The sequence below is a fragment of the Mesocricetus auratus genome, unplaced genomic scaffold, assembly GCF_017639785.1.
Source record: "Mesocricetus auratus isolate SY011 unplaced genomic scaffold, BCM_Maur_2.0 Super-Scaffold_100028, whole genome shotgun sequence".
Lineage (NCBI taxonomy): Eukaryota > Metazoa > Chordata > Mammalia > Rodentia > Cricetidae > Mesocricetus > Mesocricetus auratus.
This window is the reverse complement of record NW_024429209.1, coordinates 24,695,334-24,722,072: the sequence shown is the minus strand read 5'-3', so window position 1 is coordinate 24,722,072 and position 26,739 is coordinate 24,695,334. Positions and strand designations below refer to the sequence as shown.

The 26,739-nt window shown below is 43.7% G+C and overlaps 1 protein-coding gene across 2 annotated transcripts in view; it reads left to right on the top strand.

The window, feature by feature from the left end:
* The window catches only part of Gmeb2 (glucocorticoid modulatory element binding protein 2), a 32,773-nt gene extending 12,779 nt beyond the window's left edge, over positions 1–19,994 (top strand). The window contains exons 3-10 of one of the 2 annotated variants that reach the window (XM_005074542.4): positions 6,335–6,432; positions 7,257–7,384; positions 11,556–11,659; positions 12,709–12,866; positions 15,520–15,591; positions 15,833–15,970; positions 16,193–16,315; positions 16,982–19,994. In XM_005074542.4, the coding sequence (XP_005074599.1) occupies positions 6,335–6,432; positions 7,257–7,384; positions 11,556–11,659; positions 12,709–12,866; positions 15,520–15,591; positions 15,833–15,970; positions 16,193–16,315; positions 16,982–17,622 (1,462 nt within the window). In that variant the 3' untranslated portion in view covers positions 17,623–19,994. Of the gene's footprint in view, positions 1–6,334; positions 6,433–7,256; positions 7,385–11,555; positions 11,660–12,708; positions 12,867–15,519; positions 15,592–15,832; positions 15,971–16,192; positions 16,316–16,981 lie in introns of those variants that run through there. The other variant, XM_013116707.3, reaches the window with a different exon arrangement.
* Positions 19,995–26,739: the final 6,745 nt, after the last annotated feature.

The window sequence follows — 26,739 nt, the reverse complement described above, 5'->3', positions numbered from 1 at the left end:
CTAAGTCTCTTTTGATTTTTATCTGTGTCTTGCATACATGGGTTAGATGTTTCCTGTGCATATATTTTAGGTACACTATATTTTCTGACACCTCCCATTGACCTTTGTGTACCCTTATCCAAAAACCATACCTGCGTTTTCCGTTAGATTTGGGATAACCTGTGGTAAATAGTGTGGCAGAAGTGACACTGGATTAGAAAAGGCCGTGCAGCTTCTGCGTTCTGCCCTAGGGTCACTGTTAAGAGTTCAGTTGTCATACTTCATAGCTCTGGTATCATCCAGCATTATAGGAGATGTGAGGAGGGCCATACTCATGATAGTCTTTCCAGCTGAAGCTTAGCATTGTGGTGGACCCTACTATACTTTTATGCCCCAGCCAAAAGAGGGGGATACAAAGAATAAACCTTCTCAATACCCAAAATATCAAGAAACCACCATAAACCAAATAACCTGTTATCAAGGCAAGGCATCCATTAAACCAAATATCCTGCTGTCAAATAAGATATCCATTAGGCCAAACATAACCTTGAAAGAGCAATAGTGGGTTTGAACTCTCTGACCTTAAGTCAAGATTTGCAGAGCCATTTTTGTGGGCCCTGACAAATACCCAGTGCTTTTTGCTTTCTTGGTGTATTGGGTTTGCTTTGTCTGGGTGGCCTCACTCTATACCTAGAACACAGGCTCTTCATGTGACTGTCACTTATCAGGATGTCTTCATAGTAGAAGGTTCTAATAGCAGGGTTGGGAACTGTAGAGTCTTATCCATTCCATTAGTAAGCTGATAAAAGTTTGCCTGAGTTAAGTGGGAGAATAATGAATGACTCCCGTTGATGGTAAAAACTATGAAGGATCAGAAAGATTCTTCTATCTGTGGCCCTAGTACCAGGGTACTAGCATGCTGCCCCAATGGTCAGTCCTTCCTACAGAACAAGAGAGGCTGTGAATTCCTCCTTTGGAAGAGCCCCCATAGCCCCCAAAGCAGATCTATACATGATTCTGCTAGTTGGAAAGTGAGACTTGAATCTTATTATTTATTTTTATTTAATGTGCATTGGTGTTTGGCCATAGGTGTTGAGTCCCCTGGAACTAGAATTACAGACAGCTGTGAGCTGCCATGTGGGTGCCGGGAATTGAACCCAGGTCCTCTGGAAGAACAGTCAGTATTCTTAACCACTGAGCCATCTCTCCAGCCCTGAGACTTAATGCTTAATGTGGGCCAATAATATTAATAATAATAATAATAAAGTGAAGTAGAGGCTAGTTAATTTCTTTGTAGGAACTGATTTCCTTTCTGATTTGGGGAGATCTGGGAAGTATTCTTTACTTAGAAAGCCTGGCAGAATTATTCCTGCTCACTACTATGCTGTGGCAAAGTCTGCCAACTGCAGAGAAAAGTGCAGCTCTCAATAGAAAGCCAGAAGTTCACATGTTTAGGGAAAGTATACATTTTTAATGTAACATATGAACAGAAATGTCAATTTGTTAGCATCTTTTCTGAGAGTCGGAGAGAGAGAGTCTTACAGGTTGTGCTGCAGAAGGACCGTACTTTATATCCATGGTGGTCCTTCCCCCCTTGGTCTTCACTTTGTTTTCCTCAGCCATCTCTATCTAATGCTGATTCTTGGCTTGCTAATGTTCTTGTATGAGTTTTCTCTTGACACCCCCCCCCCCAAGTTGGGACCTGTAATCTCTCTCTAAATGGCATGGCTAGGGGTTTCGGTTCTCTTTTCCCCACTCCTGACTTCCTTCCTTGGAAGAATTTGTTTTGGATAGGGTGTACATTCTGGTTCTGTCATTGTCCTCTGGTTTGTCCAGAGTTCTGGCTGAGGAGGATAGCTTCCTTTCCAAGTTCCTGCAGACTTTTTAGAGTCCGGGTGTTCCCATGTAATATTACTGTTCATATCAGAGTCATTCTTTGTTGTTATTGTTATTTTTGAGACAGGGTCTCTCTAAATCAGTGACTCTCAACCTGTGATTTGAGACCCCTTTTGGGGGGTTGATTGACCCTTTCATAGGGGCTGCATTATCAGATATCCTGTATATCAGATATTTACATTACAATTCATAAAAGTAGCAAAATTAAAGTAATGAAATAGCAATGAAAATAATTTCATGGTTGTGGGTCATCACAACATGTGAAACTGTATTAAAGGGTCTCAACATTAGGAAGCTTTAAATAGTCCTGGCTGACCTAGACCTTTCCATGTAGATCAGACCTGCCTCTGCCTCCTGAGGACTGAGACTAATGGTGTGCATCACCATGCCTGGTTCAGAGCCATTCTTAATGTCTCAAAAGGCAGATTCCATGCCAGGTAGTGGTGGTGCATGCCTTTAATCCTAGCACTCAGGAGGCAGAGACAGGTGGATTTTCTATGATTTTGAGGCCAATCTGGTCTCAGGACAGCCAGAGTTACATAAGAAAAGCCCTGTTTTGAAAAACCAAAACCAAAAAAAAAAAAAAAAAGGATTCTAAGTTTGTATTTCTATTTAACTCCCTTTTCTGACCTGGTTCAAGGTAAAATAAATCTTGATGATTGGGAAGTAGTGAGTTGACTTAACATCATCAGGTCATTTATAACATCATAGGAGAGGTCAGGTTAAACCCTTAGGACAGATATGCCTGCTGTTCAGGGACTGTTTTCCTGAGCTGCTGAGATGCTAATGTGGAGCTCCTGGTACATAAATCCATTGAGGGGAGTGGTCAGGCTGGAGACTGTGTGTGGCTCTGACTATGAGGACTCACAGTGGGCAAGTGTGCCCTGGCATGCAAAGCACAGCTGTGGGCTCTAGGTACCCTCTTCTGTGCATTGAGTAGCCCATGTTTTAACCCTGAGCAACTCCTGTACTCCTAGGCTCATCTTGGTACCCATTGTCCTTTATGGCAAATCTGAGATTGTTTTCTAGCCACACATTGTTATCCACACTATATTTACTACAGTAGACAGCCTCTCCAGGGTCTGACTTTCTGATGCTGCTAAATATTGGTGCCCTGGCCTTAAGTCTTCTCTGTTTCCAGGGATCATCTATGTATCACACTATCTTTGTTTCTTTATCTCCTAGGGACCCTCTTAATTAATTTTTGTTTGTATGGGTGTTTAACCTTCATGTGTGTCTGTATACCACTAGGGTGCCTTTTGTGTGCAATGCTGGAAGAGGGTGTTGAATCCCATGGAACTTGAGTTACAGACTGCTGTGAGATTGAGCCCAGGTCCACTGGAAGAGCAGCTGTCCAGCTCAAGGGACCTTCTTATTCACAAGAACTTTTCACTGAGGGATCCCTAGTCTGGGCCAAGCCCTGACCTCTGATGAACTGCAGACTTGCCAAGAATATTGCCCATTGCTTGCATAATAATTGTAATTTTGTAGACTAGAACACTCTCTAGCCATGGGAGAGAGAAGCCTACAGCTATGCAAGTAGCTGTGGATGCCAGATACCTGTTGGTAAAGTGGTTTCAGAGCATGGTAGTTAGATTCATTGTTTCTAGGCCATGGTGAGGTAGAACATGGTGGTGAATGGAGATGACAGGGCAAAGATGCTCATCTCTTGACAGCAAGGAGACAGAAAATGAAAGGAAGTGTCAGGAACAAGGTATTCCTTCTAGAGCACACTCCCAATGATCTACTTCCTTTAGACTCCACCTTTTACTTTCTATCACCTCTCAATAATATCATCATATTATCATCCATCAAGTGATTAATTCATTGATAAAGCCAGAGCCTTTGTGATCCAGTCACTTCCCCAAAAGCTCCAGCTCTGAAAACTGCTCTATTGGGAACAGCCTTTAGCACAAGCCTTTTGGGTGAGCTACCTTACGTCTAAACAATGACATGTGCCCTCTTGGGGTTTTCCAGCTATGCTGGAGCACTACTGTTCCACACGTGTGTTATCACGCCATCAAGCTTTTCCCATAAATATCTTGGTGATAGGTGATTCCATCTTTGGACCATCTAGGTGAAAGTGGTTTCTCACTCATCTTTCTTTTCTCCCAGTGCTGGAGATTGAACCCAGGCTCTTGATAACACTAGGTAAGCACTCTACTACTGAACACCTCAGTTCTCACCGTAGTCCTCATTTGTGTTTCTTAGAAATTAGAAGCAGTCTCTTCACAGGTTTCTCATGGCTCTGGTCTTGGACCTTGGTAGACTGTCCTCCAACTATTCATGTGTTGTCTCTTTTAAAAAGTTGCTTATGTTTTTTTTTTATCCCATGCTAAAAGGGTTGTTTTGCTTTGTTTTTGGTTTTTGGAGACAGGGTTTCTCTGTATAACAGCTCTGGCTGTCCTGGAACTCTCTGTAGACCAGGCTGACCTCGCACTCACAGAGATCCACCTACCTCTGCCTCCCAAGTGCTGGAATTAAAGGTGTGCACCACCACCACCTGGCACTAAAAGAGTTTTTTGTTGTTGTAGTTTTGTTTTTAATTTATTGTGTGTGCCTTGGTGTTTGTGTGGAACTCAGAGAGCAACTTGAGTAGTTGGTTCTCCCTCCCACTTTTATATAGGTTCTGGGAATTGAACTCAGGTCATCAAGCTTTTTTTTTTTTTTAATTTATTTTTATTTCATGTGCATTGGTGTTTTGCCTGCATTTGTCTCAGGGTGAGGATGTTGGAACCCCTGGAAGTGGAGTTACAGACAGTTGTGAGCTGCCATGTGGGTGCTGGGAATTGAACCTGGGTCCCCTGGAAGAGCAGCCAGTGTGCTTAACCACTGAGCCGTCACTCCAGCCCTCATCAAGTTTTATAGCAAGTACTTTTACTGGAGGATGATCTAAACAACCCAAGATTTTAATTTTATTTTTTTAATTTTGGAATAGAATATGGTGATGTACGCCTTTAATCCCAGCACTTGGGAGACAGATAAAGGTGGATCTCTGTGAATTTAAGGCCAACCAAGACTGCAAAAGAAAAACAAAAAACAATGATACAGATTTTTGCATTTTTATTGTGTATGTATATGTCTTTCGCCTGCGTACTGTGTGTATGTAGTGCTCATAAAGGTTAGAAGAGAGCATCGGGACCCCTGGAACTGGAGTTACAGGTAGTTGTGAGTCACCATATGGGTGCTGGGATGAACTAAGTTCCTCTGTAAAAGCAGCAAGTACTCTTAATTACTGAGCCATCTTTGTAACCCGTAATTATTTATTTATTTATTTAAGTTTTAAGTTTTGGAGGAAGTTTGAGGGTCTTGCTCTATAACCCTAACTGGCCTGGAAAGACCTAAGTAGATCTAAGTAGATCAAACTTGTCTGGAATTTGTAGTGATCTCCCTGTTTCTGCTCTTGAGTGTTGAAATGATAAGTATATGTTATATACACCCTGGCTTCTATTTTTTAAATTTAATTAATTAAAATGGAAATCAGAAAACTAAGTTCCGAGGATTGATCTGAGGTTGTCAGGTTTGGCAATAAGTGGTTTTACCTGCTGAGCTTTCTCACTGGGCCCTGGATTCTATTTTTGTTTGTTTATTTTGAAATGGAATCTCATGTAGCCCAGGCTGGCCTCGAGCTTACTGTATTTCTAAGGATGACCTTGAACTTCTGGTTATTATGTCTTCTGATAATATAGGCATGTACCACCATGCCCATTGTTATGTGTTACTGGCAAATCAAAACTGGGTCTTTGTGACCAGCTGAGATGCATCCCATCCCCAAGTATTTTTACTTTTTAAGCCAAAGGTATCCTTATTTTTTTGTGGTTCTAGATTTTGTATATAAGAAAAACCTTTACTATCTTATAGCCACTATTACTAATTCTCTTATTTAAAAAAATTCAATACTGTAGGGTTTCACCTTTTGCCTTTGCTTTTGGTTTGCTCATAATTTATTTTGGTGTGAGATAAGAGTTGGTTAAGGTGAATTTTTTTCCCTCTTTCAAAAATTTTGTATTTTCTGAGTATATGGCTCAGTAGAACATTTGCCTAGCATGCTTGGGGGCCTGAGTTTTATCTCTAAAACTGTATAAAATGTATATTTTAGCAACTTTGTATGCTATATTGGAAATATAAAACTTTATTAAATAAAGAAATAATGGTTTTGAGTTCCCACATGAACATTTGTTGCTCTATAAATTCCTCACATTGGCTTTGCTTGTCCATGCCATTCTGGGCACTGGTGGAAGGAAAAAATGGAACAGAGAATGCAAGCTACATATTCTCCTGAGGGTAGCATAGGCATTTGGCTGTACATTTTCTCTGCATAGCCACCACGGTTTCTGAATAAAGATAGAAAAGTGTAATTGGTGTGTCAGCAATAAGATTCATCCTTCCACATTCTAGGTGTGCCAGGGGTACAAAGTGTGTTCTTGTGATTCTGACGCTCTTTTTCTCTGTCTACCAGGGGTGACTTGACAGAAGATAACATGGAAACAGAAAATGCAGCAGCTGCAGCCGCTGCAGCCTTTACAGCCTCCTCACAGCTCAAGGAAGCCGTGTTAGGTAGGAAACCCTATTGGCTGGGAAGCTGTATTAGGTGGGAAGCCTGCCTTCTGCCTAATCTGTTGATTGTAAGGACAGGACAGTCCCACCCTTGAGGTAACAGCCAGGGCTAAATAGGCCCTTGTTTGGGCTGTACACAAACATGTAAGAGACCAGGTCCCAGGTTTTCTTAATTGGGAACAGCACATTGTATCTTAAATGAGAACTGTGTCTACCAGCTTCTAGTGGAACAAAAGAAATCTTGCAGCTTTCCCTCTTTTGTATTTTGTTGTCTTCCCCGTTTCCTTTGTCTACCAAGTAATGATTGTAGGTGCTCTTTTATTATCTATGGGGTCTTGTGTCAATCAGAGCAAAGAATTGGGATACCTAAGACTTTTTTCCCTAGTAGTGTTTCAAATATGGCTTGATTTTTTTTTTTTATGAGACAGGGTTTCTCTGTATTGTTTTGGAGGCTGTCGGTCCAGCCTGGCCTCGAACTCACAGAGATCCACCTGCCTCTGCCTCTCGAGTGCTGGGATTAAAGGCGTGCGCCACCACCGCCCGGCAATATGGCTTGATTTTTGTCTTTAATTGGCCATTTTATGAGCTTATATTAATATTGTGGTTAGTAGTTACTGATAAATAGCTAAGTCTTTTTGTGGATTCATCTGAAACTCTCCATGGGATTGATGGGAACCCCTGCTTCTGGGCTCTGTCTCAGGCCTTTTTGGATCTCACTTTGGTTTCAGGTTGGTAGCTGCTTTCCACATTTGCAAGAAATATTTTGGAAAGTTTCTAACTGATTTTCCCTTTCTGCTTTTTCTTGTCCATGTGTCTGTGAGAAGTGAAGATGGCTGAAGAGGGGGAGAACTTAGAGGCTGAAATTGTGTACCCCATCACTTGCGGAGACAGCAGAGCTAACCTCATTTGGAGGAAGTTTGTGTGCCCTGGCATCAATGTGAAATGTGTTCAGGTGAGGGTCAGGTGAGGCTCACACCTTTACCTGCACTTCCTCCTGTTTGGGGGCTGGGGGTGGCAGTAGCCTATGCAGGACACTCCTCTGGAGGCTGAATCTCATGGCCCTGGGGAGACAGAGGAGGCACAGCAGATAACCTCTGGGACCGATGAGTGCAGTGAGGAAAAGCCTCCAGCAAGAGTAATTTAATTTCTGCTGAGGTTGGTGAGAAGACATACCCAATTGAAGGATAAGTTTATGGCCATTCATTTCATGCCATTTTTTTTTTTATTTATGTTACGTACACTTACTTTTGTTAGGTATGGTGGAAGCTATGGCCTGTGAGTTGTGAATGGCTTTGTTTGACAGACTGAGGTATACTCTGAAGAGACTCATTTAGTAGCTAAGGAATATTGAGTGGGGAAGATATTCTCTTCCTGGCAACATAATAGATTGGTACCTAAATTCATCTTGTATTAAAACAACCAAAATTCCTACTAAAGTGTATTCATAAAGCTGATTTGAAATTTTTAAAAATTTATTTATTCTGTTTTATATGTATGAGTGTTTTGCTTACATGTATGTATGTGCACCACATGCATGCATGGTGACTGAGGAGGTCAGAGGCCATCAAATCCCCTGCAACTGGAGTTACAAGTGGTTATGATCTACCATGTGGTTGCTGGGAATTGAATTCAGGTCCTCTGTAAGAAAACAAGTACTGTAACTGCTGAACTCCAACCCCCGTAAAGCCATCTTAAGTTGGCAAAAGGTAAAGTTATCAGTCCCAGGGGTATAGTACCCAGACAGAATGCTGAGTCTTGCTCTTGCCCAAGACATGAATCATCTCAGTTTTGCCTGCTAAAGACAAGAAGGTAAAACATGGGGTACCTCATTGAATGTGTTTAAAGGGGCTGGTCTCCTCTGATGGAGGTTCTAACCATACTGCCACAGGTCAGTGTTCTTGAGAGCAAGCTTCTATTCTCAGTGCTTAAACTGGAGGTGCCAACACTCTTCTCAGGGTGGGCTGATGTCATGAGTCTCATCAGTACCAAGTGTAGAGACCAACCCCTCTATAAACACATAAAATTGCTCTAGAACACTGACCTGTGGCAGTGTGGTTAGAACCTCCATCAGAGGAGAGCTTGGTTTTAAGTAGGTCCTAACCTGATTTTTTCCACAATTTGACAGAAATAGTTGAAAATCTTTTTGAAGAATCACATTTATCTTATGTAATTTCTACAAAGTTCTAAGGTGTATGTGTGTTGGGGGGGCGTCACAGAAAAAGAAAACCAAAGCACTTGACACAAGGGAGCAAGGTGACTTGGGTGAGCATGTACAGAAACAGTGAGCAATAGAATCAACTCATCACTGGGATTACAAACATGAACCACTGTACCCAGCTTTTTATGTTGGTGCTGGGGTTCCAAACAGATCCTTTATGTTTATGCAGAAAGCACTTTACCAATTGGCCATCCCCTAATTCCAAATAATTATTTTAAATTTATCTCAAGAAATAAAAGATAAGCCTGAACATGTAAGAGGGACCTGGAACTGACTTGTGAAGCAACCTTGTTTGTAATCTAAATTTAAACTTAAAAAAAATGAGCAAATTTGACAAAAAAAAAATTAGCTAGAAATGAATATAATTAAAACTAAATATATGGTTGATTAGTTTCATAGCTGAAGAGATGATTGATTAGTAGTGAATTGGAGGACATAACCAAAAATTTCATCCGAAACTCTGGTTCATAGATATAAGAAAGTGTCAGATAGAAGCAGGAGAAAAACATGACAGGCCTGCAAGGAAAGAGGCTGAAGATTTCATGAGGAGGGAAGACTGCAGTCCATCATTTGAAAGACCTGAAGTATTCCCAGATGAACAGAAAGACTCCCATCTGGAATTATTTGATGTTAAATAACCACTGATCTAAAACTAACAAAGAGCAGACTGGAACTCAATGGCTAATCACTTGTTTAGCATGTACAAGGCTTTGAGTTTAGTTCTAGCATGACAAAAGAGAAATAATTAGCAATACATGAGTAAGATAAGGCTCCCCTCCTCTTTTCAGTTTATTGCATAAATGTGTTATACTAAGTTAAAAAGCACACTCCTTGTGATTACGATATAAGCTGTGAAGCTTTTAAATTTGTGTTGAGGGACAGAAGGGGAAATTCTATGCCTTACAGGGAAATCTTTATTAAGCTTTCATGAATTACAGGCATCTAAAACAGTAGTTCTCAACCTTCCTAATGCTGTGACCCTGTAATATAGTTCTTCATGTTGTGGTGACCCCCAACCATAAAATTATTTTCATTTCTACATCATGACTGTAATTTTGTTACTATTATGAATCATAATGTAAATATCTGATATGCAGGATGTCTGATATTGCAACCCCTGTGAAAGGGTCGGTTGACTTCCAAAGGGGTTGCGACCCACAGGCTGAGAACCACTGATCTAAAACTAACAAAGAGCTGGCAAATGTTATTGTACTGGCTACCCTGTAGCTTAGTTATTTCATTTGTATTCTGCATGCTCAACTCTAGTGTTACTGCAGGCAAATTTCTTCTTAAATTCCTTTACTACTGGTCTGGGGATATAACACACACACACACACACACACACACACACACACACACACACACACACCTTGTGTAGAAACCAAAAACCCCTAGATTTCAATTTCCAGCACCACCTAAAAAAACAAACAAATCAAAACATCCTTTGTGCTAGGAAGATGACTCAGTTAGTAAAGGGCTTGCTATGCATGCAGGAGGATCTGAGTTAAACTCCCTAGCACCCTCAGTGAGTTTGCTATGAAATTGTGTCTCCTAGAATTATCAGAAACTATAGCCACCAAACTACAGTCTCACCAACATGACTTCTCAAATATTAGGTGAACAGGGATGACATCGATGAGCGTGCCAAACTGGATGAAGAAAATCCACAAAGCCTCAGCCCTATACAAAGAACTGTAGGTAGCAGGAAAGCTGGTAGTGAGAGAGGCAGTCTTCCCCAGGGAAGATCACACCAATTGGTTGTCCACTGTTACATAGTCAGCCCTGAAAATATACATACCAGTAATATTATATGGACTGAGCATGTTATATTTAGGAATAATATGTATATACATATATGCATGCAATAACAATTAATGGAAAAAGAGGCCATGAATTTGAAGGAGAGCAAGGAAAGTTATATGGAAGGATTTAGAGGGGGGGAAGGGAATGGAGAAATGTTGTGATTATATTATAATTTTTAACCCCCCCAAAAAAATCCTCATTTAGATGGGAGGGGTGGTGGTGACACATGCCTTTAATCCTAGCACATGGAGACAGAAACAGATAGATCTCTATGAGTTCCAGGTCAGCTTGACCTACATAGCAAGTTCTTGGCCAGCCATAGCTACACAATGAAGCCCTGCCTTTAAAAAAACCAAAACCATGACAAGGTGCTTAGTTTTACTGCAACTTGATATGCCAGTTTTGTTGATATTCGTGGGACACCTGCCCTTTCCTAAGCAGAAATGGAGGAAGAGTAGATTGTGGAGTGGGAACAGATTGGGGAGGAGAGAAAGGAGAGGAAACTGCTGTTGGGATGTAAAATAAATAAATTCAAAAAAATATATCAGCAATAGACATATGTACCAAAATTCATCAGGCCCTGAAAGGAAACTATATAATTAAGGACCACGTCCCTTTTTACTGTGGAAACTCTCTGTGGCATTTGGCAAAATTGTTGCTTTTAAGTTTGCTTTGTGAAGAAGGATTTGGTGACTCCTAACCCTCAAGGGTTGTTGTTCTCTGACCCATCACTTTTCTTCATCATTTGGCATGTTTACTTGAAGTAAATGCCATGGGGTTGGAGGGCAGACCAGACATGTGAGGGACAGCTCTGTCATAAAGGCAATAAAAAGTGAGTGGGTGCTTCAGAACAGAACAAAAGAAAGCCATCTGGGCAGTGGGGGCACACTCCTTTAACTGCAACATTCTAGAGGCATATCCCAATGGGACACTGTATCAAAGTGTTCTAAGGCCTGTGACTGGTAGATCCATGCCGTGGTTCTCCTCCATCCTGTGAACCCTTGGTGCAGACTGGAGCAAGAAGAGAGAATGGGCTGTTTCAATTTCACCATGTCCGTCGTGTTAGGCTGAGAAGGTCCTGTGCTTCTGTGTTTCTTTCTAGTATGATGAACATGTGATCAGCCCAAAGGAGTTTGTGCACCTGGCAGGGAAATCAACCTTGAAAGATTGGAAGAGAGCCATCCGGATGAATGGCATCATGCTCAGGTGGGCATCTGACCAGCTTGAGATGATGGGAGGGGAGGCGTTCACAGCCCTCACTTTTTCATCTGGTTTTGGGTCTTTGAAGATGAGTTATTTTGGTTAAGTTTCATTTTAATTTCCACTAATTCTTTACTTGGTGGTGGTAGTGTGGGTGGGTATTTTGAATGTATCACTATTTAAAATTAAGGATATACTCTGGTTTTTGTTCATAGACAGACATATAGGTTTAATTTTTTTAACAGTGTTCTGTGGTACCCTTCTGTTTTTTCTACTGCTTTTTATGAAAGTCCCCTGTGAAGTGCACAGGTTCTTAGGACATGCCAGGCTCATGCCAGGCCATCCCAAGCTCAAATCCTTACTGACCTAAGAGCCATGTTCCTTTATGTGAATCTGGAGACTAGCAGGCTCTCCTTAGGGGTGTTCCAGTAACCAGTGACCTCACTCCCTAAGATAACACTGTTTTGTGTCAGCTCTAGATGCTTTCTCATAGCTCTCAGCCTTATACCTCTGAGACACTGTTTTCTAAAATGTCTGATGTGATAGCTATTGAGACCGCAGGCTGAGAGAGGTGTCACCTCTGACCATAGGCCAGAGAGAGTACTTAAAAGGGAGGACTCTGGTAGATGAGAATACGTGACTGTAACCTTAGAAATTGTTTTAAGGTTTGAGGAACTCCTTTCCTGTCCTTCCAGAAGGTAAGGCTTCCTCCTGGAATGATTCTTAGCTCTCTGCCTCAGGACTAGGTCACTCACCACCTTTGTTAGCTGTAGGTCTGCCCCCTAGGTACACTTGCTAGTCACGGCTTTCATCTCCTTCCTGTGGACAGAATGCTGTGCAGGTGACCTTGGGTGGCTGTGCCACTTGTCCTGTACTGGTATTTGAGCTTTGTGCACAGTGAAGGTTGTAACCCTTCTCCTACCTAAGAAGTGGAGCCTGGCCCCAGCTGGTACCTTTGCGAGAACGTATCCCCTGCAGTTGGACAGTCCAAGTCACAATGGTAGATGAGGTATTTTCAGTTAGGTCTCACCTGGACTGCTCTGGCTCCTCCACAGGAAGATCATGGACTCTGGGGAGCTAGACTTCTACCAGCATGACAAGGTCTGCTCTAATACCTGTCGCAGCACAAAAATTGACCTCTCAGGGGCCCGTGTGTCCCTGAGCAGCCCCACGTCCACCGAGTACATCCCGCTCACACCAGCTGCAGCTGATGGTAGGTACAAGGGGCTGCCTGTCTTGCAGGGCATTGTAGCTGTCCTGACCAGCCCTCTCTGGGTACCATGTATCTTGTCTGTTCTCCAAGAACACGCCTTCCACAGGGGCCCTGCAATGTTGAGTCAGCCTTCTTTCTTGTGTCCTTCCTGGAAGCACATCTGGGGATTTGTTGGGCTTGCTAATGGGGAATCTCTGTTTTTTGAGACAGGGTTTCTCTGTGTAGCCGTGCCTGTTCTGGAACTTGCTCTATAAACCAGATTGGCCTTAAACTCATAAAGGTGTACACCACCACTGCCTGGCATTAATGGGGAATCTTAAGGCATCTTCAGTCATTTTCATTTTAAGATAGTAATTCACATACAGAGAGGGCATATAGGATGGTTAAGAATGGCCTGTGTCCCTAGGCCTGCTCTTGGTCACTGAGGCCTGAAGTGGAGATATATTTTCCTTGTTGCCTGATGACTTTTCAGACCTTTTACTGGTATCTGAATGCATGTCTTTCATGCTCTTTGGATTTTGGATGATAATTTAGGGTATTCTTCTCTGTTGATATCCATCCTTAAGAACTGTAGAAAGATTGACTCCTTCCTCCCTCCCTCTCTTTCTATTAATTAATTAATTAATTAATTAATTCGTTCATTCATTTATTCGGTTTTCTCAAGGCAGGGTTTCTTTGTGTAGCTCTGGCTATTTTGGAATTAGCTTTGTAGATCAGGCTGTCCTTGAACTCACAGAGATACACCTGCCTTTGCCTCCCAAGTGTTGGGATTAATAAAGGTGTGTGCCAACACTGTCTGGCAGTTTTCTAGAATTCTGTCCTGTTCTGAGTGAGGTATTTTGTAAACTGAGGTGAGAATAAAGTTGGGTCCTGAGCTCCTTTATTGTATTACCTGGTAAGACTGGGCTGTGTTATCTTTCTGTCAGTGTCACTTACTGTCCCTGAGCTATCATTCTGCAGTGTTAAGCTGGCATGTACTTCCATGGGATCAAGGATGTATGTTCTTGAAGAGCCTCATCTGGGGATGGGGAAGAGAGTGAGGCCCTGTGAGTTCTGCCCTGTTTTCTTTTCAGAGTGCTTCTTTGCAGACTGGTTGGTGAAGATTAGGCAGAGTCAGGGTGAGGACTCAGCTCTTCTGGCAGTGCTGCATCCTCCTCTTGAGAAGCCCGGGCCTTAGGGACTGACCTTTCCTCAGTCCATGCTTATGGTCCTCTCTGGACCCAGAGCACCATGTGTACTCAGAGGTCAGCATAGAGCACTTCTGGGGACACACCAGAACGAAAGGCAGTGTGGGGGGTGAGTGCTCCAGGTCTTGGTGCCTGTCTTGGCTTACCTTATTCAAGTCAGTCCCAGCCCAGCAGTGACCAGTATGGTGTTTTAAGCAGCCTTAGAGTTGGCTAAACTATGGGGTTTGTAGTGTTACCAACTGATGATATGTTTATTAGTGTGTAACCCCATCATAACAGGAAGGAGGAACACCTATTAACTTATTCTTGCAAACCTTAGTGAGATGGTAACCAGCCAGAATGTCAATTTCATGGGATTATTTGGTTAGGTCTTATACAAAAAAAAAATGTATGCAATGTATAGAATAGCTTTTACAGTAAATAGCCAATAAGTAGCAGTTCCTGGAAAAAAAAAGAACATTGGTTGTAGGTGACAGGCCAGGACAAATAGGAACCACTAGTGCCATCTCCTGATAGAGCAAGTGGTCTTTCTGAGGCCTCTAATTAAGACTGTGTTGCCTGGGGAAAGGTAGAACTGGGATTAGGATTTAGCTCTTCTGGTTACTTGGTTCCTTTCACTTAGAATTTATATGAATGAGTCTTTGGCTTGAACATTGTACAGCTAGGGAGAGGCATTCCTATTCAGTTGATTCCAGGCATACAGGACTCACAAGTGTTACAACATCGATGACCCTACCGTGCATCCTTAACTTCTGTGGAGCTGGCTCCTCCCATTGGCTGGTCCCCAGGAGCCAGCCCAGCACTGGAGGTCAGGAACTCTGAGAGGGGCTCAGTTTTTTACTAAGTTTTTTACCTTTAAGATACTATCTTCCATATATTCTGAAATACATGCCTGCTTCTGAGTCTGTCTCTGAGCTAGGTGCGTGCATGATGCATGGTTAGAAACTCTAAGACTTCCAAGTACAAACTGTGTGGACAGTTGGGTTTGTAGGTGCCAGAAATGAATTTGGGGATATACAAGAGTGGATGGTTTGTCTTTTTTAATATTCAAAAATTGGAACTATAATGAGCTCTAGGATTCCTATGGTATCAGTAAAACCATAAAGGTGACCTATAGGGCAAGGAGAGAGAAACAAGGTAGGCAGAGAGTTCCCCTGCCAGTTTTCCAAGGCTTAGTCACAGGGGCTTGCACACAGAACCAGACGAGCAAAATTGGGAGCTGTTGAAGTTGGATGATGGCTCAGAGGCTGTTTTTCTGTTCTTTCTTTGTGTGTTTAAAGACATCTATGATTAAAAAAAAAGCTCACTATAAAGCAGAAAAGTACTTCGACTAGTGTTAGTGTAGTGTGCTTTTCAGCTCTCTGAAAATGGGTGGAAAAGAAGGATTCAGAAGGATCATCAGGACTTAAAGTTCTAGGTGCTGTAATATAGAGCAATACTCACCCACAGCTCTGCCTTACTTGCAGTGAATGGCTCACCTGCTACCATCACCATAGAGACCTGTGAGGACCCTGGTGACTGGACCACAGCCATTGGAGGTATATTCCTTCAGCTTCTCGGGAATACAGGTGGGCTTATGACAGGATCTATCTATCAGTGATCTGATCCTGACTGGGTTCAGGATCCAATCGCTGACCCATTAGATTTATGGGCAGTAATGTGGAACTCAGTGCTTCATATGCTGGCCTCCTCAGGTGATATCCTTTACTACTTCCTGCTGTCAGTTACTCCATACATCAATTTGCCTACTGCCTACCTGACTCTCTTTTTCCATCACAGATGACACATTTGCATTCTGGCGGGGACTGAAGGATGCTGGCTTACTGGATGAGGTCATACAGGAATTCCAACAGGAGCTGGAGGAAACCATGAAAGGTCTGCAGCAGCGAGTGCAGGACCCACCCCTGCAGCTCCGAGGTAGGGGGGCCTGATTCTCCCTCCTGCTACCCCTAGGTCTTGCTATCTAGCTGGAATGGAAGTTGAACCTGAACACAGGACCCTACTGTGCTGAGGGGAGCTGTCTTTTGGTATGCATTCTAAGATTCTGTGGTTGGTTTCTCAGGAGCCAGCATAGCACTGGAGTTCAGGAACTCTGGATGGGGCCCAGATTTTACTAAGTGTTGGTGTTGTCTCTTTAAGATGCTGTCCTCCTCAACAACATTGTGCAAAACTTTGGCATGCTAGATCTGGTGAAGAAGGTGCTAGCCAGCCATAAGTGCCAGATGGACCGCTCTCGTGAACAGTATGCCCGGGACCTGGCAGGTATGCCCAACAGCGGTGTGTTTGGGGAGCTATAGGCTCACTCTGTAGTCATGTGTCCACACACTTCATAGACACAGCCACATAGACTAACTTTTCATTTGAAGACAAAGAAATCAGCAGAACACAGGCATCGTACATGGAAAAGTCAGTAAAACTCCAGTGACTGTGGCCTGACCTTGCCAGTACGGAAAGCATAGGTCACTCTCTACTGACCTTTCTGTGATGAACCACATTATTTAATTTAAAGGGATATGACAGGGGAATGGAAAAAACCACCTGCTCCAGCCAGAGCTGGATTGTCCTATGGTATTTGTATATTAGTAATATGTTTTCCCTAAATGTGTGCCTTTTATGTGACTGTGTGTGTGTGTGTGTGTGTGTGTGTGTATTTACTTGGTTGCTTTGGCCTAACAACAACTTTGATGTGAAACTGAATGGAACACTTTGATGCTGAGGGGAAGGTTTGGCCTGTAGAACTTCCACTTTGGAACTGAGGGCCATTAAGGAACCCATTGCTACCAACCTTTCCTATGGTAAGCAGTCCTAGTTCCCTGGGTTGCTGTTGTTTTATGATCTGCTCACTGATTGCACATGTCTGCATTGTCCCTGTGGGAACACTGTCTGTCCCAATCTGTTCTCTGTGGTGATGCTGTGTGTCCCCTGCAGCCTTGGAACAACAGTGTGATGAGCACCGTCGCCGTGCCAAGGAGCTGAAGCACAAGTCCCAGCACCTCAGCAATGTGCTCATGACGTTGACACCAGTCTCCCTGCCATCCCCTATGAAGCGGCCCCGTCTTGCACGAGCTACATCTGGACCAGCTGCTATGGCTTCCCAGGTGCTTACACAGTCTGCACAGATTGCCCTTGGCCCAGGAATGCCTGTGTCCCAGCTGACCAGTATGCCACTTAGCAAAGTGGTATCTACACTGCCTTCCACTGTGCTGGGTAAGGGTTCTCCTCAAGCTGCCCCAGCCAGTTCACCGGCCTCCCCGCTGCTTGGGGGCTACACAGTCCTGGCCTCCTCTGGCTCTACCTTCCCCAGCACGGTAGAGATCCATCCGGACACATCCAGCCTCACAGTTCTGAGCACAGCTGCCATGCAGGATGGCAGTACAGTACTAAAGGTGGTCAGCCCATTGCAGCTGCTCACTCTGCCTGGTCTGGGACCCACCCTGCAGAATGTGACCCAGGCATCACCTGCAGGAAGCACCATCATGACAGTACCCACAGCAGCTGCTTCTGGACCTGAGGAACACACAGCCACTATTGAGGTGGCTGCTGTAGCAGATGACCATGAGCAGAAGTAGCTGGTAGGGAGGGTAAGATCCTTCCGAGTTGGGCTGGCTGCCTCTCCTCAGGCCACTGCAGGCAGAGGCCACTACAAACACAGGCCACAGGGCTGGCTCAGCACCGGCAGGTCTGATGGGCTGAACCAAAGAGAGGATTGCCGGATGAATCAAGAGAAGAAAAAAGGGGCAGAATGATGCCAGCAACCTGGAACATCAGTCTTCAACTTCTAAACTTCCTCCCCTTTTTTCGTGGGAAATACTCTTTTCCATCTGTTGCTTATTAATCCTGTTTACACATTGGGCCTTGAGCAGGAACCAGGGGGTCAGTGACCAGGAGGAGGCCTGGGTGCTTCTGGTACAGCTGCAGAGCCAGCACCAGAGCCCAGCTGATCATATGTCTTGGTGCCTGCACCCCAATGGGGCTGAGCTTTCTGGGACATTATTGACACATGTCTTGGGCTGCATGCCTGAGTGTGGAAGCCATAGATCCTATGGATTTGGTCTCTTCCCACAGTTCTCTGTAGGTTCAGTATGGCCAGTGTCCATGTTCCTTCACTGTGGGAACATGCCCTGGGGCTGAATGCAGATCCCAGTCAGGAACCCTCCCACCACACAGGCACTCAGGTGGTGAAGGGGTCTCATGGACCTGGTGTGTTCTAGACCCCTTTGCACATGGGCTGCAGGTGTTAATTGCTTAGTAGGCTTCTAGTAAAAATTAAATTTATAGTGTTCTCAACCAAAACAATGCTGAGTGCCTAGGCTCCTGAGTCAGTTCCGGGAGAGACCCAGAGCACCTATACATACACCTAGCCAGGTGCTAGAGGTCTTAGGTCCTGCCTTTCCCTGAGACAAAGCTCTGGAGGATTTGTATGGAGGTATGCCTGTGACTTGGGATAGCTCAAATGACTCCTATGTGCAGCCTGCTCTTATAGCCCCCTATAGTAACCCCCCTAAATTTTCCCTGGAGATAGAGCAGGGCCTCTCTGGTCAATACTTAGTGTCTCTATCCTGAGAGCCCTAGGGCATGTGAGAGGGCTGTTTAGAGTTGGTGGGTCAGTCAGCTGGAAGAGAGGATCCAAAATATTCCATGGAAGGCTGTCTGCAGGCAGTTTTTACAGGTCTGGTTGGACCCATGCAAGGGACTGTCCTCTAGGCCAGAGTCCTTGGAGTCAAACAATTCAGGGAACAGAGTTTTGGCCTCTCAGTAAGGTATGTCCTGGGATAGTCCTAAGGTGCCTCTTGAACCTCCTGTTCTGTCAACTGAAGGCTTTGTTTTCAAGGGCCCCACAGCAGGAAGGGACCACTGTCCCGTTTCTATGCTTTGAAGGGAACTGGCTAACTTTTGTCCATCCATCCACCCCCACCTCCCCCTCGAATGCCCAGATCCTTTTACACCCTTGCTGTGACTGGGGCTTTGTCTGCCCCGGCTCACCCCATGTCAAGCTACTGAGGTTCTAGCTCTTGTTTTCCTTCTGTTACATCATTGTTCACTGTGGTCATGAATCAGCTGGTTTTGGCAGATGTTTACCTGTTTATGTATATACTCCTTTTTGAGAACTCTTTCTTTTCCCTTGAGTTACAAGTCCTGTTATGTGCAGCTGTGTGACTCTAGGGGAGGGCCAGCAGGGTGGGCACTGCCCAGAACTCCCTGCTCTATGAACTCAGACTAGACTAGTGCCACAAATAAAATCTTCCTGCCCTGGGAACCAAAAGCTTTTCCTTGGCACAAGTCCCAGGTGCCATCTGCTTTTTGGGATGTGGGCCAGTTTCCTTTCTTCATGAGAGCAAGGTCGAAACCCTTTTAGCCCTTGCCCCTTAGAACATGGAGGTACTGGAAGGTGAAGTTCATTTCAGAGCCATACAAAAACAATCCCCAAACAGCTTCAGAATGATTAGTTCACACCACTCATTCCCAGTGTCCCCAGAGGCTGTTCACAGCCCACCCTCCAGAGCTGTTCCTGACCGGCTAGGGAGGGTTCTGCAGGACAGAGAAGGCCCAATAGTCCCATCTGCATGGAAACTACAGTCCTAAGGGAGGGAGGAAGTGCAATTTTTTTTTTCTTTTGCCCCACCACTTTTGTTTGTACCTGCCTCTTGTGGTTCCTACTGACTCCTCAATTGTTGTGTTCCCTGCCCATTGGGCCATTCAGGATCCAGGAAGGAAGGTCTTCCCCTCTACATGCAAACATGGGTGCTTGTGGCTGCTTTCAGTTTGGTTTTCTGAGGAAACAGGACAGGATTTGGTTTTGCTGAGGGTGCAAGCTCCTTTCCATGCCTGCCCAGGAGGCATGCAAGGGAGGGCAAGTTTGAGTTCTTTGAGTTCTACTTTGTATGTTGTTAAGTAAGTATCTGCTTGGTACTTTGATTTAAAATAAAAAACACTTTTGTAATTTGTGTGTTTTTGTCTCTTGTGATGGAAGCTATGAGAGAAACCAAATTTAACTTGTAAAAACATGTCCCTTGTGACAGTGCTAACTTGTTTCAGGTTCTTCAGACATACCTGTCTATTGACTCCAACTGTTGTTGGGGTTAGGGGCCAAGGGGCCTTCCTAGTGTCTTGAGGTCAAACAGTTTTTTGTTTGTTTGTTTGTTTGATGGTGTGTAGTTTTTTGTTTTGTTTTTTTGGTGGTGGTGTTTGGGTTTTTTGTTTGTTTGTTTATTTGAGACAAGGTCTCTACTTAGCCCTGGCTGTTGTGGAACTCACAGAGATCCCACCTGCCTTTGCAGGGATTAAAGGTGCGTATCACTACACTCTGCTCACACACTTTTAATAACGACACCGGGTACCATTCGGCTTCTGTGTTCAGCTCAGTGTGCAAGTGTAGTGCAGATGCTAGGCATCTCTCTGTGTGCCTTTCTGTTGCATCAGGCTTTGCAGACTGGGTGACTCAGAAACAACAGAGATTCCCTCACCTGTACGTCAAGGCAGACACTGTAGGACTGTAAGGAACATGAAACAGGATGAAGATAAATCTGGAGTTAACTCTTCTTCAGCCTTGACCCAAAGCTGAAACTCCAAGCACCTTCTCTAGAAGGTGGTACCTTTGCTGCCAAGCCAGCCACATTCTTCCCTTGCTCAGCTTGTTCAAGATATTTCTTCAACACTGCCACCCTCTTTGGTACTGTGGTCCCTAGGAGACCACAGGTACGCCTCTCCTACATCCAACAGAGCAGAGAGGCAGATACAATGTCATGTCACTTAATAATGAGAGTTGGATGAGGCAGAGACTTCCTTCGGGTGGATGTTGATGGATGTGTGACTTCCTAGGGGGTACCTAAACAAATGTATACTTAGCATCTGAAGACTTGCTCTGACTCAGCGTTCTTCCATGAGCACGTGCCACTGCAATGGAGCCAATAAGAGGGTCACGGGCACTGCCTATCCTCATACTTCATAGACAACCTGTATCCAGTCCACCTAACACTCCCCCAGAAAATCTGTAGGCACCTCAGATTTAATGGGTCCAAGACAGAATTCTTACTTCCTCCCCTGAACCTGTTCCCATTGTCCCTTGTCTCTAGGAAGGGTATCATCAGCCACACATTGCTTAGGCCACCTTTCTGCACTCTCACCCCCTCTCTAAGCCATACCCTTCCGCCTCTCAGATCAAGAGAGTTCACACTTGTTCTTTACTGCTATTCTCTATAGTCACTCTGCCCCTGGCATTACCAAAGAACCTGTTTCTGCCCCTTGGGCAAGGAGCATGTATGTACCTTCATCAGCCCTTTTGACCCCCTACTCCTGACACTTGTGGCAGTTACAGGCTGCAGACTATATAAACCCACTAGCTCAGAAAAGTTAACCTCTTATGCCCCCACTGAGAAGTCCCTAGAGATGGGTTATAGCACTGACTACTCAATGGAAGAGGATGCAAGAGAGAAGAGCAGGGATCAGAGGAGCAGTCTATCCACTCAGTGTTCTGAAGCATTAGTCCACAGAGGATGGGGCTGACAGATATCCCACATCTGGACAGACTGCCGTGTGCCAACTTACCTACTGAAGGAGGATAATTTTTTTCCAATTCTTTTGAGTAAATAACTATTGCTAGATCATACAGGAATAGTGTTTTAGTTTCGTGAGAAATTGCCAGTGTCTTCTAGTGCAGCTGTATCATTTTGCATTTCTATCAGCAATGAGTGTTCCTGTTGACCCACATTCTCACTCCATGTAGTATGCTTAGCATTTTGGACTTTGGCATTGTGATAAGTATATGGTGGTATCTCACTGGTGCATTTTTGTTTGTTTTGAGATGTTATCACTGGTAGCCCAAGATAGCTTCAAATTTGTAATCCTCCTGCCTTTCCTGTGGGATTACAGAATTGTACCACCACAATTGACTTCCCTATTAAAAATTACTATATTACTATGTACATGATTATGTGGGGGTGCATGTACTATGTGCATGCGGAGGTCAGAAGACAACTTTGTGGATGGAGTTAGTTCTCTCCACCTTTGTATGGATTCCAGAAATAGAACTCAGGTTATCAGACTTGTACAGCAAGTGCTTTTACAGACTGAGCTATCTCACTGCCCTTCCCTGTTGTTTCAATTTTGATTTGTAGTTGCACAGTGGCATACGATACAGAACACCTTTTTAAAAGATTTGCTTTTATTTTAATGTGTATGAGTGCTTTACCTACATGTATGCATGTGCAGCATATCCCTGCCTGTTGTCTGCAGTTCCCCAAGACAGATCCTGAACTGGAGATAAAAAATGGTTGTGAAGCAGGGCAGTGGTGGCACACGCCTTTAATCCCAGCACTCAGGAGGCACAGGCAGATAGATCTCTATGAGTTTGAGGCCAATCTGGTCTACAGAGCGAGATCTAGGACAGCTAAGGCTATACAGGAAAACCTTGTCTCGAAAAACAAAAAGAGACTTATGGGTTGGCATGTGGGTGCTGTGAACTAAACTCAGGTCCTTTGCAAAATCAGGAAGTGCTCTTAATTGCTGAGCCATTTCTCCAGTCCTTAAAAGACCTTTTTATGTGCCTGTACATCCTCTTCAGAAAGGTGTCAAGTCTTTTCCCAGTTTTTAAAAGACTTATTTTTTTTATTTGTGAGCATTTATATCTACGAGCACTGCCACTAGCATGTCAGGTGCGCACAGAGTCACAGACAGATGGTAGCTGCCATGTGGGTGCCAAGAATTAAACCTGGATCTTGTTAATTATGACTTCTGTTCTATCTTTTTCTTTTCTTTTTTTCCCAGCAGTGCATGGGAATCAAACCCAGGGTCTCACACATGCTGAGATTGACGGTAGGGGCAGATATTAGCCTTTTATTGGACCTTCTCATCTGATGATTTTTCTTTTTTTCTTTCTATTTATTATGTATACAGTGTTCTGGCATGTAGCAAGCCAGAAAAGGGCACCAAATCCCATTATAGATGGTTGTGAGATACCATGTGGTTGCTGGGAATTGAACTCAGGACCTCTGGAAGAGCAGCCAGTGCTCTTAACCTCTGAGTCATCTCTCCAGCCCCCAGATTTTTTTTCAAGTATCTCTCCCAGATTATGGTTTGTCTTCTCATTCTTTTAACAATATTTTTTCACAGCATTTTTTCTTTTTTACTTTTGCCGGCATGGTGGTACACTCCTTTAATCTAGTACTTGGGAGGCAGAAGCAGGTGGTTCTCTGTTATGTTCCAAGCCAGTGCTACACAGTGAGATGCTCTCTCAAACCAACCAACCAACCAACCAACCAACCAACCAACCAACCAACCAACCAACCAACCAACCTACCAATCTACCAACCAACCAAAACTGCACTTATACTTTGGAGTTTGAAGATTTAAAAACATTGTGGGTTGGAAATATAGCCCCTTGGTAGAGTTCTTGTCTAGTATGTACAAGTTTCTACTTCACCCCCAGCACTGGAGGAAAAAAAAAGGGTGTGGGAGGAGAAATCTGTAGTACATCAGGCATGAATATTTTTACTATATTTTTTCTAAGTCGGTGGCTGCTGCTGCTTTAGTTACCTTTCTATTGCTGTGACAAAACACCATATCCAAGGCAACTTATAAAAGAAAACATTTAATTTAGTTCTCAGGATTGTAGAGGGTTAGAGTCCATGACCTGATATCATGGTGGAGAATATGGCAGCAGCCAGGCAGTCATGGTGCTGGAGCAGTAGCTGAGAGCTTACATCTTCATCCACAAGTAGGTTGTAGGGAGAGCTAATGGGGAATGGCACAGGCATTTGAAACATCAAAGCCCAAACCCCAGTGACGCACCTCCAATGAGGCCACACTTCCTAATCCTTTCCAAATGGTTCCTCCTACTCAAATTCATGAGCCTATGAACCATTCTATCTCAGATCACCATCGTGACTTAACTTTTAATTTTTCTCAGTGGTCTTCACTTGGTAGGACTGTTTAGGAGATGTAGCTTTATTGGAGGAATATGTCACTGGATGATGGGCTTTGAGGTTTCAAAAGATTCCCAGTGCCCTCTCTGCCTTGTGATTGTGATCAAGATAAGATCACTCAGCTGTTTCTTCACTCCACCATCATGGACTCTAACCCTCTGAGGCCGTAAGCTAAATTAAACTCTTATAAGTTGCCTTGGTCATGGTGTTTTATCACAGCAAAAATAGCAATAGGGAAGTAATTAAGACATACTATTAGCATGCATATGCATATTTATAACTTGTACTAAAATTGTATTAATGATCTAATAATTTTGTATATGCATGTTTTTTCTTAGTCCAATTCTAGATTTCAGTCATACCAGTTCTTGGGCCTTCTTGGCCTCTTCAGTCTGGTCTAACGCCTGAGGACTTCTCTGAAGTGAACAGGCAGTCACTGAACATCTCTTAGGAGTCTGTATGGGGCTCATTGTGATGAAGTGATCTCAATCTTTGTCATGAAACAGGGGGTTGTATCTTCCCAATCCCTTATCACAGGACTTGTGACATCTGTTTGTCTGCCTTTAGTGATGTACACTCTGCTGCTCTGTTTAAGAAACACTCAGGCAGTCAGTGGCTTCTGAGGACCTTACCCTGAAATCAGCGCTTATTTCTGAGCTGTGATCATCACAGAAATGAGAAATAGGGAGGCCACGGAGGAATTACAGTTGGGATGAGTAAGATCAGTGATCTGTACCAGCAGTTTTGTTGGGTATGGATGAAATGAGGTATCCAGGGACCTATCTGTTCAGATTACGTCCCTGAGACAATGGCTAACCTTTGCTGTGTTGGGAAGGCTGCTAGAGAAATAAAAGGAGTTTGGGCTAGGTACCTGTGAGACACTCCGGAAGAAGAGCCGAGGAGGCCCGTGGATCTTAGTGCCTCTAGTACACCTTGGAGAGGCAAGAGAACTAGGTTCCTGGTGTGTAATGTGGTACCTGACCAAGTTATCCTAGAGGCGTACAGTATTCAGTCCCTCAAAGCAAAGGCACATAGGCTGAGAGAATAGTAAGTCCCACACTGGCTACAGCCTACTGTGTGTGTGTGTGTGTGTTTATTTTTATAGTAAAAAAAAATGCATTGCCGAATACATTTTCTGCTTTAGTAAAGTGTCCAGAACTTGAGAGAACCCTTTTCAATGACTGCCCGGTATTCCCTGCATGAGAGGTGGGACTACTTTTCGGGATGATGAGTCAGTCCACTGCAGTGCTGTGTCTGGGGACCTGGAACTGTGGTGATTGACAGAAAGGCTGTCATGAGTAAGCCCATCCACGACTATCTTGTCTCTGTTGCTATTCCTTGGTATATGGTGCCCTGTGATTCTAGATGTGCCTACCTAGTTGTTTTCCTTCTGGAATCCAGGTGACCCTGGGCTTAGTGTGGTCTTGCTGATCCAGAATGGAGACTCACTCAGGAGGTTCTGGTCTGTGTCTTCCTTACATGAAGGTGAACATTTCCTCTATATTTGGAACAATTTCTTTCTTTCTTTTCTTTTTTTTTTTCTTTTTTTGTTTTTCGAGACAGGGTTTCTCTGTGTTGTTTTGGAGCATGTCTTGGAACCCACTCTGTAGACCAGGCTGGTCTCCAACTCACAGAGATCTGCCTGCCTCTGCTTCCCTAGTGCTGGAATTAAATCGTGAACGACCAACGCCTGGCTATTTGGAACAATTTCTATTTCCTGTTTTGTTTGTATAGCAAATATTGGTTCATATACTCTGCCTATATTTTTCCTCATAGGCTGTGAGTTCCTTCTGAATTTATAATATTTATAGTTTAAAATATATACTCTATTAAAGAAACTAGACTGTTACCTGTGATAATAGTTACAATTTTTCTTTTTCTGTTTGGCTTTTGTTTTATTGATAGTGAAGATCTTTCTCCTATACAAAATTGTTTCAGTTTTGTGTGATGAATTTATCAATGGTGTGCTGATAGATGTTTAACAATTGGCTCTCTGAAAAGGAAACTAATTTCATTGTGACCTTGGTGGCCTTTCAAGCCATTGACTGGGAGGAACCAGCTTCAACATGTCTGCTCAGGTAGGAGTGAGTGATTACACTTGTCTCACTTCAAAGATAAGATTACTAACTGGCCCATCAGTGGTGGCTCACACCTTTAATATCAGCACTTGGGAGGCGAGGCAGAGGCAGGTGGATCTCTGTGAGCTCAAGGCCAGCCTGGTCTGCAGAGTGAGTTCCAGAACATCCAGGACTGTTTCAAGAGAAAGTCTGTTTTGAAACCACCCCCCCCCCAAAAACAAGATTACAAACTGTGAACATATTCAGCCTGAGGTTCTTTTAGGTTGTTGTGATTTTGTCTGTTAAACATCTTTGAACTACCTGCTGTAAGATATTGGTAGAGGCCAGTCCTGTTCTGTCATTCCTGCTTCAGGGTGATAACTAGCTCCTAATGAGTAAGCCGAGTCTGGATGCAGCTTCACGCCACATATTAGACTCCTGCATGCATATTCTGATCAGTTTGTGGACCCTGATCCAGAGATCTGCTTGTCCATCTGTAAGAAATATTAAATATGAATCTTTTCTATCAAATACTATAAAAAGAATTAAAATCTTTTCATCCTCCCTACCCTGTAAGACTTTCTTGCAAAATGTTTTAATTTGCCCACCTAGTTAAACTTTTGTTTACACAAAAGCCCCAGCTGCATTCCAGGAGTTGATGACCTGGAGCAGTAACAGTCCCTTACCCCCCATCCTTTTCTGTGCACCA